General features: G+C 37.6%; 1 protein-coding gene across 14 annotated transcripts in view; it reads right to left on the bottom strand.

Annotated features, from left to right (window-relative positions):
* The window catches only part of TJP1 (tight junction protein 1), a 206,846-nt gene that overhangs the window by 177,562 nt on the left and 13,586 nt on the right, over positions 1-15,698 (bottom strand). For 6 of the 14 annotated variants that reach the window (XM_068204130.1, XM_068204133.1, XM_068204127.1 and 3 more), the window contains one exon: positions 9,027-9,171. In XM_068204130.1, the coding sequence (XP_068060231.1) occupies positions 9,027-9,166 (140 nt within the window). In that variant the 5' untranslated portion in view covers positions 9,167-9,171. Of the gene's footprint in view, positions 1-9,026; positions 9,172-12,030; positions 13,739-15,698 lie in introns of those variants that run through there. The other 8 variants (XM_068204123.1, XM_068204125.1, XM_068204122.1 and 5 more) reach the window with 5 other exon arrangements.

Raw genomic sequence — 15,698 nt, 5'->3', positions numbered from 1 at the left:
ATGAATAAAGCCATCATGGTTACTTACTCCAATAAAGTAAGAGTTTTAAAATACAAGCAGTACTTTTGATGCTAAACTCCTTAATGAAAACCCAAAATTTGAATGTTATTACCCTAGGACTTTTTCCCAAGTGTTTACTTATGTCAGTAAATGAGGTTAAACAGGAGGTAAAAATCTTCTTCAACGTACACCAGTGAAACCAAGCTGTGATGCAAACTTTATTGTGGAAAGAAACCATCTTGAATCTAAGCATTGAAGATCATTTCTTTGGCTGTGATATATACATCATAAAAAATGTGTAAGTAGAAGATAATAATCTTTTTGCTCTATTAATGAAGATTTATTTGGGCCATTTCTGTACAAGTGTTGCATTGCCAATATAGACTAATGTATAGCTGTCTCAAAAATCATTAAATGCATCATTAAATTGAACACTGGTTACAAATGATGATTATTCCTTCTAAAATCAGTTCATTATTCTGTTTCTGTATTTATCAGTTTTCTCCTGGCATTATGAAACATCCTGAAGATTGCAGTGCCTGTACTGCAGTTTTGTGGTTGTTTGTTCCACATTCCACTTAGGTTTAAAAACGTGGTGAAGAATGGCCATTGGGGTCAATATACTTGTATAAAAGTGTTCTCAGTTTAATGCTTTGCTTTATTCCCAGATCAGTCTTAAAAGACGTGGAAAAAGAAAAGTAATTTGATTAATTGAAATGCTGCTTTAAGTGATTGTGTGTATAGCTCTCTGCCTCTTGAGAAATCATTAGCTTGCACAGCAAAGAGCTACACATACTCTCACTGCAGGAACTCTAAAAACTTTGTGCTGACCTTTGCAAGACTATTCATGCTGTATACAACACAAATTTTCCCAAACACTTACTAAATACGTATATTGGAAATTATACCAAAAGCAACAACGGTTTTTTAGCCCCCATAATAAACTGACTGTTTCTTGGTGCTATTGTTACTTCAGGATTTCAATGCCTGGAGTTCCCAGGTGACACTGACAGAGATTTATTCTGGACTAGAAGTGTTTACAATCTAAGTATGTCTTTATGGAAGTATTGCTATGACAAAAAGGTCAAAATTATGGTATTACATATAGTTTAATGCATTTTTTCCTCCGTATGCAAGCAGAGCATATGCCAACAGCACTCATATAAGAAATATTTTTATGGCAATTTTATGATGCAGTGCTGTTGGGGCTGGGCAGTAGCAAAGAATGTGTTATTAATATTACAGAGGTAATCTTCCTAAGCATAGCCAGGTCTTAAGACAGAAGGCTTCTGTGAGAAAATCTTACTAAGATGCAGTCATTGTGCTATGATGTCTTACTCAAAGACGGGTTTAAATGTAAATTAAATTACATCAAGAATCTGTACCTCCCCCAAGTGATGGATGAGCACAGTGCCAGTGGGAATGCACACTGCCAACTCCAGCTCATCCCTCACACAGCCCTTCTCAAACCTGACACTTCCATGCCATTAGCCTGTATCAAAACCCTTAGGAAACCATTAGAGTAGGGAAGAGTCATCTTAAAACAAGACTGTTGGGTGGCTGGAAATGCAGCTGTCTGTGTCTGGTCTGCTCTAACAATGCCAACTGTACCTGGGAAGCAAAGGAAATTGGAAAAGGCTCCCCTGGATACTGAAGAGATGGCCTAAGATGCATATAGAAGCCCCATCACAGCTCCCAGAGGGTGCGATTTAGCTGGAATACCACTGTACTCTGATGTTTTCTGATGCAAAGAACAGTCTTTTGGGCATTCCTTGCCAAGAATAGCCAAAAATAAGTTAGAGACTGAAGTAATTAAATGTAAAAGCCAAAAATTAGGGAAATCCAAGGATCAGAAAAAATGTTTTCAAGGCCAAAACCTTGCTTTTAGGTTTTGTTGAAAGCAAAATTCAGGGAGAATAGACAAGTGAGGTCTGGATATTTTGAGACATGGGATATTGTTTGAGGAAGCATACATAATGCATTGCTATGGTAATGGTTGCCACAGTTGGTATCTTTTGTGGAAAAAAAATAAATTCTGTAAAAGTGTAGTTACATAAGCAACTGCTACTTCAGTCACAAGAGCCATTTAGTTATCCATAATATCATAGAACTTCTCATATTTTACATTTTGTGTAGCAAGGGGAGCAGTTTACTGAAGTGACAATTCATATAGAGGAAATGTAGATTTCCCTGAGGTGAGCAGGTTGCTAAAGAAAGAGTCTGGTCTTTAATATAACATACTGTACAATTAACTACAGAGTCTGATAGCTGCAAATGTGTCAACAATTGCAAGAAATTAAAATAAGAGTTTGAAGAGTACCTAAAATGGTATTTCTAAAGCGGAAATACCCATAATACTTGGGAAAGACACTTGTTCTCAACTCTTTATTTCCTTTTCTCTTTTCTTCCTTCACTTCTCTTTTACACTTCTTTCTTCTGCTGTCTATAGCCATGGCTAATCTGTTCCAGGTTCCAAACTGAGATAAGCAGCTTCCTGTCAAATAAGCCAATGCTGCTGGACGAATTGACCTTGACATGACTGCTGTGATGCCAACAGCCCCAAGCCAATGGTGGCAATTGTTACATATTGTCACCTGATTTGTATTGTTGATGCATGTCATAAAAATACCAGGTGGTAAAGACACAAAGGAGTGCAGTCCTTTGGTTCATCAAAATCTAATCTCTTAAACCTCAATAAACAACTGTGATCAGGCATAATCTGAATAAAACCTTTCCATATGTATGTTACCTATAGTACTACCTCCCACTTTGCAAAACACATTTGCTCTGAAAATACATGCAAAATTAGAGATGGCACCCTCAAAGCAGGAGTACTGGCAGTGACTTGGGCATGCCAAGTAGCAGGTGTTTGGAGGAAGACAGTCAAGGTTTTGTCTCAGTATTTGCTGGCAAGAAATGGTTGCTTTTCCTGATCCTTGATTGCGCTGGCTTAGTGCATCCTCTCTTGCAGAATACTATCCACAAGGAGGTGCATTATCCATGAGAATTTTCTCTCCCACATAAATTTCATTAGGAGAACAGGACTTTTTTTCTATTTCCAATGCCCCTCCAAGTCACTCAGATGTGGAGAAAAGCATGACTATTCATTAAGGAGCTCTGTACTCCAAGCACATCCTAAAACCTCTTTGAGGACTAACTACTTCTCTAAGTAAGCACTGGAAGTAGGAAAATAAGAGGTGCAAGCACCAGAGCAGCACACAGTATTCCAGGTGTGAGCAAACTGTGGCTTTATCCACTGGCATAATTTTATTTCCTGTTCTGTTCTTTTTCCTTTCCTAACAAACATTTGTATTTTTGGATTGGTGCCGTGCACTGAATTGACATTTTTATGAAAATGTCTATCTGTCACAACCCAAAACTTTCACTTTGAGTGGTAACAGGCAACTCAGAGTTCATCACTTTATTCATAAGGCCAAGAACACTAGCCCACGTATATAATTTCATATTTATCTATACTAAATTTCCTCTGCCATTTTATTAACCAGTCACTTAATCTTAAGACCCATTTACAGTTCTGTGCACAGCTCTCACACAAAACCACATTGAGTAAATGTATATCCTCAGCAAATTTTTCCACTTCACTGCTAAGATCTTATTCCAATCAATTTTTGAGTTTGTTAGGAAAAAACAATCCCCTGCAGAATTGTACCGGTGACTCCTTTCTGTATTGTCCCAGTGCTCATGTGGTTGAAGCCTTGGTGCTGGGGAATGTGGCGTTCAGCGTGGGTCTGTAAAGGTGCTGGGGAGCTGTGTGGTCCCTTGGGTGGGATTTCCTGTGTAAGAATCATCTGCAGTTCTGTGCTGTGCTCCGTCCCTTGCACTGGGATCTGCACTCCAGCAAGAGCTGATCAACCAGCTGTGTGCCTTCCTCTGTGCCTGACACACTGGGCAGGAAGTGAGGGGATTGTTTGGCATTTCCCAGCAGTGGAGGACTGTGTGATCTCCATCAAGATTCTACATTAACTGACGTCTTCTCAAAAGGGATTTTCCTATATGCAGTCCAGACTTAGGTTCTTTGTCATGTGATTTGACCCCTGTATTAATGTGATCAGACACACATAAGAAAGAATGAACTTCAGAAGTCTGACTTCATACAGAAGGTAAGACACTAATAGCCTTTGCTAAAGGAATGTTTTGGGACATAGAAAAAGTGTTTTAGAGCACAGATAGTTTAACAGTACACAGCCTTGTGACCCAGTACTCAGGACCCAGTACAGCAGTTCAGTAGGGAAACTGTAGAAGATGAGTAGAAAGTCTGTGGTAATATCATTTGTTTTCATAAACATGCAAAAAAGGAAACATATATTAATTTGTTGGAGGTGAGTGAATATAGTCAGACAAATAAAACCTAGATGTTTGAATAGCTGTAGTTTTTTTACTTGGTTTGGACTTCACGGGCTTGATTTACCACTACAGTGCACTTAACTTTGCTGTTTGCATGTGGAATGTGGGTATGAAGGTCTCCAAATAGCGAGGAATTCAAAATTCCTGAAGTGTGAGAATTATCATATCTCTGAATTTGGGCTCATACTCTTCACTGGTTTGTGTTTGGGTGCACTTTATTCCTCTTGGGGAAGACAGTCTCTGAATTTTGTTTGCCATATTCAATGAAGGAAAGGAAGTATTTGCCACTATGCCTTTGAAACATCAAAGTTACATTTGTATGGGTTGATAAGGAACATGGGCTCATTATTAATGCTAGCAAATCAAACCAAGAAATGCTTCTAAACGTCCTGTGTGTATCCTCTGCATCTGTGTGTGTGTGTGTGTGTGTATTGTGTCTAGGAAAACTGGGCAAACAAGTCATTATGCTATTGTTGCAATCCTAAATACTCATTCACAGTTATAATTTCAAATTTCAAATAGGGAGCCCAGGAATTGTACTGTGGAGCAGTACCATCTAGTGGCACCACTGAACAGGGCTTTATTGGAGACAAGTACTGGCGTTCAGTATTAACTGCCAAATGCTGCATTTGTTGATGCTTTTTATTCTTGTTATTGTTATTACGTTTCTGAAGGAACACAAAACACATGCAAAAATGACATAAACACTCTACTACCTAAATTAGTAATGATGTTTAGAGGTGTCAGATGCCAATATATGGCTGTCCAAAAAAAAAAAATCATAAAAATCTGTTGCTGTGGCCTAGCTCTGCACTTTTTCTGAATAGGTGCTATTTACATGCTTTGTACACATTATTTTTTGTTATTTAAAGCAAAGACTGTCAGCTTTACAATAGAACTTATAATTAGCAGTGAAGTTTCGCCACACATAAGCTTTATTTCCCTGTGCAAAATGTTAATTTCCAAATGACAGTTTCCAGAATATTCTAAGTTGAAAGGGACTCACAAGGATCATAAAGTCCAACTCTTAAGTGACTTAAGGCAATCACATACATGGATTGAACCCACAACCTTGGCTGGGTTATTAGCACCTTATTCTAACCAACTCAGCTAACTTCTTAACCAACTGAGCTGAAACTCAACTTATTTAAGAGCTGTAAGCCACAATTCCAATAGATTCAGAAAGGTATATTCTACAATGGAACTCAGACATTCTAGAATTATAGCAAAAGTAGGAAATCCATAAATGAGACTTCAAACATTAATTAATTACATGCACTATAAAGCATGTATCACACAATCACAATCCATTTACATGAAAATGGAAAAGCTGTGTGCAAAAGTCTCTTGTTGCTGGCATTGTGAAAATGGATGGCTTGTTTTATAACAACTACAAAAATAGTATCTGATTTTCACAGTTTGGATATTACTTATTCTGATAATTTATTTGACAGCCTTTGTAGCATAATCTCTTCTTAATACATGGGAAAGAAACATCTATATTTACTATTAATACTACTGAGAGTTACCTGCTTCAGCATTTTAGTTCTCAGTCAACAGGAGAATATAAACTTTTGTTAAAGGAGAAAACAGAAAGTTCAAGGAAAATAATAATTATTTTCTTTATGTTATCTTCATGATTTTCATAGGACCAGCACCAACTGTCCAGTGATGCTTGAGAGATAAAGTAAATAGAAAAAAACCCAACAACAAACCAACCAAAAAAACCAAAAGACAACAAGAACAACCCACACCAAAAATGTATTGAAAACAGTACTAATTGAGTCATATTCAGGCAATTACTGACCCAACCTATAATTCCATCCATTATTCTAATAGAGATTGCCTTGTTTTGGAGAGGATATTCTGGGAAAGAAGGTACCGAGACGACAACAAACAGGACCAGGGGCAATTATTTCTGGCCCAAAACCAGACCAAGAACATATCCTTAGCACTGACTTGCAGAAATCATGCAATATGGTACTTCTGTCTAGTATTTTTGTGAGGGTATTCGTAGATAAGCTGCTTGCCCTGAAAAGTTGTAAACCAAATCACAATAGGCAAACCTCAAACTTACCCAATTTCACTTGTTTTATAGACCACATTTTTATTGTATTCATCTGAAATCATGGAGCTGTCTCAAGAGGGGAAATTCTGCATGTAGAGTGGGCTATCCTTATTAGGGGTCTCACCTTTAAATTAAAACTTCGCACACCTTTTGCATCCTTAGTTTTATTTTGGTTTTGCCCAAGTTGCTTTACTGGCTGACAATGTTATGGCTGTAGTTGGTTGATTCTTAACTAACAAGGTCACCCTGTTGTTTAGAACTGAGGGAATTTTGCTCTTCCCAGACCATCTATTCTGCAGTAATAAGATTTTGATACTCATCTAAACATAGATATAAACACATAGCTTACTGATCACTATATAATTGTGGAACCTCTGTTATTATCTGTATTATCAAAGTACTCTAGCTCTCACTAACATCATCTGGAACTTTGCTATTTATTTCAAAGACAAATTTCTCATTCTTAGACTATCTGTGTGTCTGACATTTTTTATCATTGGGAAAAAAATGCAAAGGATTGAGAATATTTACAAATATACAAATATTGAGGCAAGGACAGGGAAGCTATTTTCCATTTTATGTTTATTACTCATCTTTTCTAACTACTGCTACATATTTCTAGTTGTCCTTATGCCCACTGTAGTCATGCACCATTTTGTTTATGGGTGGTGCTTTCTGTCTCTGACAGGTTGCCTTGTTAATAAGGACCCTGCAACTGTGGTTTGTAATGTGTGAGTTTCTGCACAATATATGCAGGATATTTCCTTTGCTGCCAGTTTTCTTGTCTTCAGAAGTGAGGTTGTCTTTTCCACAAACTGTTACAAGCACTTGAGACTCATCTCTGCAAGTCCCATGTTGATGGTGTTTGACACAGGTGTGGCACTTAGGAAAAACTGAAATAGAACAGTTACACAATGTTTTTTTCTTGGATGGAGGAGATGAGTGTCAGGATAGAACTGAAGGTGTGGAAAGACTGGTGCGTTTTTAACCTGGTATCCAGGTATGATTTTTTGGCAGGAACTGGTGCTGAAGTAAATTGTGTGCTATTGCACACCAGTTTGTATTTCCATCGAGTTCTCTGTTTCCAATACAGGGGACTATTCCCTTCTTGCCGTGTGGGTTCTGGGACTACACCAACTTCCACATCTAACACTGATACACCACAGAGGGAAAATAGCCCCAGCACTGGGGTTTTTTGTTCTTCCAGGGTGTATGCAGAACCAATGTGCCATATACTTCTTGTAAGCTAGAACACATACAACAATCTTAAAGTGACACTACCTGGCTCTGCTAATACTAACACTGCCATCTTTTTTATCTGGTTGGGGTTTTTTGAGTTATCAGGTATTTCCAGCCTAAGCTGACGTCAGGAAAGATTTCCTTTTTGTCTATTACTTCCCTAAAGTGATTCTTTAGCAGCAGGCACTACTTAATTGGTTTGGTTTTGTAAGTGATTTGTTTTGTGTAGTTAGAGGACTAGTGCTACAAAATGAATCTTTTAAAATCCAAATGGCACATATTCAGATAGTGAATGGCTACAAGTCTCCTGGAACTCCTGTGAATGTCTATGGAAAAATGGGTTCTGACTGGGATTTCATTAATTGTGGGTAGAGATCAGCCCATACTGTAAAATTTGGGCCCATACTGTATTGTACCAAGTGTCTTCCTACTCTATTACCATTTCATGTTTCACTACTGTTCAGGATGAGTTCAACCTCATACAACTGCAATTGTTTCACAATCATTTCACAGTCATTAATTTTATTACATTTCTAAAAACTAATGTAATCCAGTCACTAGCTCCAACTTAACAAAACTAACCTGGGCATGCAAAGGTATTAAAGCCTTCATAATTTACTCTTAATATGCTACTGGCACATCCAAACAGGACAGCTTTTAACTACTTTTCAAGACTTTTCTCAGAATGTTTCTCTCTTAGTTGGACAGAATTTCTTAACAGCTAATGAGCTATTGGGAGCTGTAGTCTATTCTCAGCTAGATTCCTTATCAAATTAGGCAAAGCATGACTCCAAACACACAACTGCAAATGCTGGAACTGAATAGCAACTACATAAAATGAAGCATTTTAGGATTTTCCAAGGTTTTATTTCTCCTCTTTTTATATTAAATCTCTGAAGAAGGGACTTAAATCCCAGTATCACAGCATGTATCAGGTTACATGCTGTTCTTACATAGGTCTTCCTCAGTTTCTATTCATCTGAAAGTAAATAAAAATAACAGAAACTGTGATACTAACTTAGGCTGTCTGCCACACTCTAAGAAAATGTATGAGAAAAATATTATTCTGCATGTGTACTTAGCCCTTGAACACTGAAGACTAGCAATGTTATCAATGCATTGCATCACGACTGAATACCTGTAGCAAAGACCAGGGATGATTCCCAGCATTCAACAGCATTCAAAAATCAACATCCAAAATGTTCTTTATACAAAGCAGAATTGTACTTTACAAATGCCAGGTAAAATCAAATGCAATTAAAGCCTTGAAAGCTTCTGTACTTCACTAATACAGAAATTAAGTCATGGGAAATGCTGTGATTATTAAAAACATCGCGACAGTGATAATTTTAACCTGTATTTGTTGAATGACTGGTTCGGTTGCTCCTCAGCAGAAAGGCTTCCTTCTTGGTCACTCATCTGGCAGGTTTCATGAAGCTCCATCTCTGCTGCAGCTCTCAGTTTTGTTTGCTCTGATAACGCTGGGTAATGCATACGGTCTGAATAACAAAGAAATTTCTCTAATAGCTGACGCATAATTCAAAAATAACATCCACATTTTGATGTAATTCTGTCAGTGATGTTACATTTGGATAAGTGGCTGGTTTAGGTAAACACAATGTCTTTTGTCCTTATATTCATAAATTTGTTTCCCTATTCATATTTCCACTAGACCTGAGATATATAGGCTAGACAATTTATAGAAATTTGGAAATAATAAAAAGTCTTACTCTATATAAATTTCTGTCTGGCCAATGAAGAGCTGACTTTCTGTTGTACCATATAGGCAAGCAGTAACCAACTGTTTCTCCCCACAAAATCACTAGAGGCTTTGATTTATATTATAGGAAGAATTGTAAATAAACTAATCAGGCCACTAATCTTGATGCATCAGTGGGGCTATAACACCCCTTAAGTTACTGTGAGGGTAATTCTTGGAAATAATGAGGTGAAAGAGTTCACAGTGGTGTTAAAACAATTATGTGCAAGCAGCAGTACATCCTTCAGTGGCCACATTTCACTAGCACAGTTCACAGTTTTTGCAGTGGGCCACATTAGCCCACAGCCTGAGTGACCTCTTGGAGTCATGCCACATTTCCAGCACCTGTCAAATGGTTCTTTCTGTAGGGCATGCAGACAATGGAAACCCATTAAAATAACCATATCTGCCAACAGGGGCAGGTCCAGAGAACAGAAATTGGCCCCACTGTTCATGCAGCTGATCAATAACAGGGATTGATTCTATTCTGTGTGCTCAGTCAGCCTGCCAGAAAGAGTGTCTTTAACAAGTACAGTGGGCAGGATGGCACTGCTCTGGTAGCTGGGTGCTGATGCCACATAGCACAGGCACAGCAGCTTCTCGTCGTGTATCTAGACTGCATTCCTTCCTTTTGATTCCTTTGCCCTATCAGTCAGCTTTTAGAGGGTGGAGAAGAAGATTATTGTAATGGAAATAATAAACAATGTTCTTTTTCATCACATCTTTCTGTGCCCCTTGTACCATGGTTTATCAAAATTGATCTATAAAAATCCACAATGCCAGAACACTTAAAGCATTTTAATTGAATCTGCAACATATGTGTGTATGAATTTAAACAGATTATTTGCATGAATTAACGTGAATATATAGCATGTGCTTTTCTTTGCCTGTTATCCAGTCAATTATTACTAGCAAAAACAGATTCTAAAACTAGCTTTGCACATTTGATAAGCACTACTGGGGGAGGGGAAGGAAGAAAGAGTGTAATAGTGGCTGAGCTAAGGCAGCCTGAGGCATTTTTCTGCCTGCAAAAGGCACAGACAGACAGAATGGATTGGGGATGCTGTTCCAACAGTATCCTTTACTCTTGGAAATGTGTGGCATTTGCTTTCTCCTTTTTCTCTGTATCTCCTGTGATGTTGTCAGGGAGACAGAGTCCTTGACTTGCACCCCGCTGCTGAGGCCATCCCCCTTTAGAGCAGTACTACCCCCAAACCTCGTACCCACCAGAAGACCGAAATCTGTTCTGTGACAGGCCCCTGCACGCTCTGTTTAGATGGCATAGAATAAAAACCTCCCTGCACTGTCTCTCCAGTTAATTCAGAGGAAGCCCAAATTTTCATTCCAAAAAGTGTATTCCAAAAGACCTGGCTTTATAATGTATTTATAATCAATTGTATTTATATGCTTTAAAAAAAAAGATAGTATAAAGAGGCCCTAGGTAGCTTTTTTATAACATTGTAGTCTGTGAAGTATTTTGTACTTGTATTAAATTCCCCAACAACATCCTTTGATTTTCTTGTTACTGCCATAAAACCTTACTGTAAATTGATCTTGAAAAGTTACATTAAATGGGCATCTTTCATAATTAAATTAGGGGAAAATGTCTGTTGCTTTCTCATGTAATTAGAACTCCAACTGTCAATTTTAAAAGTAATCAGGTTGTCAAGAGAGGGCACAATCTAGTTATTTTAAAGGTCAAAATGGTTTTCTATTTCAATTTTTTCATATTTAGTTTTTTAATACTTTTACAGGACTCAGACTTACTTCTTTTATTTATAAATAGTTGTAATTTTAAGGTGTTTAAACCTGGTACTGAATAGATTGGTGAAAGATGTGACTATTTTAATTACATTCTAAAAGGACATTCTCTATATAACCTTTGAGCACAACCCTGCAGTCATTGCTGAGAAAAACTCTAGCTGACTTGATAGACTGAAATTTAGAATATAACAGACACAAAAAATAAAAATAGGTCAGTAAGATATAATTGTAAACACTCTACGCGTTTTTCGCATTACCTTTGCTAATATCTAGCAAAAGATTGTTCCACAAATAAGTACGGCTAGTGCCTGATGTCCAAATCACCATCTGATTAACTTCACCTGTATTGTTGATAGTCATTTAATCCTTTTTCACGCAGTTGTTTACAGACAGATACAATAACTAACAAGAAAAATGTGAACGGGATCACTTACTCGAGCTCTTGCCTACAGAACTTCCCAATCTATTTTTAAATATTTCAGAAAGCGGAAGGAACGTAAATGATCAGTGTTACATCTCTTATCTAAGCGTTATCAGTAATACCTAGAAATCCTTTTCCCCATCCTGACTTTCATTTATTGGTAGCAGCAGTTTGAGTATTCAGCATTTTATCAGGTTAAATATTCTAAGTATAACAATAAAATATATTTAACATTTTTTTCTCCTGATTATTTTCTCTTTCATAACTAAGAACCATAAAGGCAGTAAATACCATCTCTGGTTTAGTGCAAGAGAGAAAGTAAACACTAATTATAGCAAATAACTATTAGTGTCACAGGATTGCAAGACATTACCAATATACACTTAAGCATTTCAGAGCAGACAGTGACCTTACCTTCATAGCCAAGGAGAAAGCATGTCAGCAGGTTAGGAGAGACCTCCTCCAAAATGGAACAAAAGGCAGAGAAAGCACCTGGGCCTTTTAAATAGAGTTTATCTAGAAAATATTCAGTTCTCTTCTTGTAGCTCTCCTGGGACCAAATGTCTTTGTATTCCTCCAAGGAAAAGACTCTCTTGTAAACCAAATATGACAGCACTTTGTTCACATCCAGCTCTTCCAGTATTTTCTCTCTCTGTTTGCTTGGGATTTCAGAAAGCCACTTACTCCTGTTTTCATTTTCTCTTCTGGTAGATTTTGCACAGTTGTAAAACCAAGACTTGGCTGTTCTTCCAAACATTTTGATATTTAAATAGAAAATAGAAAATTCTACTTCTGCACGTATTATGCAGCATTCAGTATGCAAAATAAACATAATGTGGATAGCTAGAATGCATATACATACTGCTGTCTGTGATTATTGTAATTCCAATGGAATAAAGAAGGCCTACATACAAATTATAAAGAAATCTAGCTCAGTGCCTGCAGCCTCCTAAGAGGATTACATTACACTAATTAGCCCTTTACAACTGTTAACAGCTTCTGAACCGTAATGATGAGACTGAGAATTGCATAGTTACTGTTACTTTTTAATTCTATAACTGATCTTCAAAGATATCCCTTTGCAAAAAATAATTCATTCTAGAAGACAGCTGATCAAACGGAAATAATCTGTACAAGCTGGTACAGGACATAAAATAAAACATCCTTTGTACACTTTGATTTTATATTCCTCAGAGGCCATACCCAAACCACAGTACAAATGCCATCCACTTCTTGTTCTTCCATAAAATATTAGCTTTAATATGGAAAGGAATTACACATTTAGAAGGCATATTTCTATATATATTTTGTAAACCTATATGCAAAAGGTAAAAAAATAGGTTACAGAATAAGACCTTTTTTGTGAACATAACTACTAAGAATAACAACATTTCTACATGTCTAGATTTTTATGTCATTTCCAAGCAAAATAAATCATGTAGCATCCATTTCCTGAGCCAGGTTTAACAGTGGAGATTACTGCAATCCCAGTGGAGGTGTTCTGCCACTGATAATCATTCATTGAGGATCACACATTACATAACCTCCCTTATGCAAATGCTCCTTAGTCCACGGACTTCTTGGTCTTGTTTTCATACTTTCTGTCAACATAAATTCCCTGTATAGAAAAGCTATGAATATTTCCTGCCTCCCCTTCCTGTTTCTCAGTCTATTTTTTTCTATTTCTATTTCTTCCAACTGATAATGTATCCATGGCTTTGCTCGTGTGGCCTTACCTGCAATTTTCTAAAGGGTACTTTATGTGTTGTGGAGCAAACAAAAATATTTTGCCAAGCTTTTAGTCCAATGAGTTTTAGAATATTTTCTGTTCTCGTAATCTTAAATTGCAACCACTGTATCCTCCTCTCAGGCTTCTTCGGTTTCCAAAAGTTCAAGTACTTATCAGTTAACATTAAAGTTGACCACTGACCACATCCTAATGCAGGAATTTTATTGTATATGTGAGCATCCAGTTAGCCAGCGAGGCTTCCCAGAATTGTTTGGCAGCATTGCCTGTCACCTTGTGGTTGTTTGCAGATACAACAAGCCTCTGTGTGACACATCATGTGGAGCAAGGACCATGGGCTTGTGTTTTATTTGAAGCAATATTAATGGTGCCAGTTTACAATGTCATGGTTTATTGGCCATAACGTTCCTGTGATCATCTCAGGTAGAGCTCCCTGTGCTCTGCATGACATCACACACCAGAGAGGACCCTCTGGGGGGACAGAGAGATGGTACAAAGCAGCTGCTATCCCAACCATGAGCCATCCTAACCATGAGCCAGGGAGCACACTAAACCAGGGTCATCTGCAGAGGGCAGAGAAAGTGGCCAACCTATCTGGCAGGTCTTCTAGATAGCCTTTGAAAGGAGGGGCTCTTTAACTCTCAACATTCCCTCTAGTTTTGAACACCCATAGAGGTAGTAGATTATTTTGCTCTCTTCAAATTGTTTCTGTCTCAGAAGTTCTACTAATTAACACCACATTATCTCAGCAGATAAAAGATCCTGATAGAGGATACTGGTACTCCACATATGTTAGACAGCATCCTCTGAATCAGCCTTCTCAGCCTCTACAGCTTTGGAGGGGAAGTTTTTCCTTACTTCACTAAATGCTAGAGCAAGCCCAAAATTACATGGTTTTGAGTTCATGAGGCACTACCCAAAGATGAGATACAGAGGATACAAACTGAATACATTACTCAGAGTTTAATTTAAAAAACAAATCTGTGTTTATTTTATTGTGCTGATAGCACTGCTTGTCATCAGTATCCTAAGCAGAGTAATTAATTCTGCACCGTAGTGAGTTTAAACATTAAAATAACAGGTAATCTATCAAATTAATAATGAAAATCGATTTCTAAAGGAAGCTATAGTCTATGTTTTACTTCCACACCTGCCAATCCAACCTCAAAGATACACAACCTTGCTATAGTGAGGGATAGACATAGGTGTTGTCAAGTTGCACTTCTTCAGAAAAGGAAGGAAGAGTTGGTGCAAATGAAAAAAGTGCATTGTTACCAGTTTGCTGAGGTATATTAACCTAAAATTTGTGAGTATACACTATAGGAGTGTCTTTGGACTTGATGCACTGAATAGCCTACCTTTTTCTTCTAAAGGAGTACAATGTTTTGAGCCAGAAATCTCCCCATTATTTTTGTTGGCAAAAGAATATATTCTTATAACCTCAAATATGTTGTTATAAAGACTTAAAATCACAAAGAAGAATGGGTGATATAGGAGATGCATCAAGTTGTGGACAATTACAAAATTTATCTCTCTACCTTATCACAAACCATATAGTTATTTCCCTCTGTGTAAATAGAAGAATAAAATACTAAAATTCTGATTTGCTAATTGCCAATTTGGTAATAAAAACACACACCTTTTGAAGTTTGAGTACAGGTCAAAGGTGAAAATTTGAAAGTGTGTGTTGAGAAACTGAACACAGAAAAGTGAGTGTGAAGTACAATCAAAGCAGGAAACTGGATAAATTGAAGATGCCAAGGAAGCGTTTAAGACAAAAGGATACATGGAAGTACACGGTGGATATGAAAGATTTGTGATGGAGAGCTGTTCTTTTCCCAGGGTCAAGGAACTGAGGTATTTAACTGCAATGACCGGTAAATGATGCAGCAGACTGTTGGGCTGTGCAATAGGAGTTGTACAATCCTCCCAAGCTCTGAGTCCTAACACCTGGCAACTCAAACCTCTTCAAATTATTTACCTTCGTGCTAAGTTCTGCAATTTCTGCTAAGATGCTGAATAGTTTCAATCAGCCTGATTTCATAAGAAATGGTGTCAGCCAGGAAGCACCCACCACAAATAACCTCTGGCAGTGTTTATTTGATACTGAAGTCAAATAAGAATGCAATCTGACCAACACGTTTTAATACTGACATTGTTTCATAAAGCGTTCAAGGAAAGACTGAATGTGGCACATGATGTCCACTTGACGGTCCTCGCTCATAGGTTGGACTCGATGATCTCGGAGGTCTTTTCCACCCCAACTGATTCTGTAGATATCGACACTTCCCAATTGCTCACCGGCCTCGGGTAGCTCATTAATCGATCACCAGCC

The sequence above is a fragment of the Anomalospiza imberbis genome, chromosome 13 (assembly GCF_031753505.1).
Source record: "Anomalospiza imberbis isolate Cuckoo-Finch-1a 21T00152 chromosome 13, ASM3175350v1, whole genome shotgun sequence".
NCBI classification, from domain to species: domain Eukaryota; kingdom Metazoa; phylum Chordata; class Aves; order Passeriformes; family Viduidae; genus Anomalospiza; species Anomalospiza imberbis.
The sequence above is the reverse complement of the archived record's forward strand: the minus strand, read 5'-3'. Positions and strand labels throughout refer to the sequence as shown.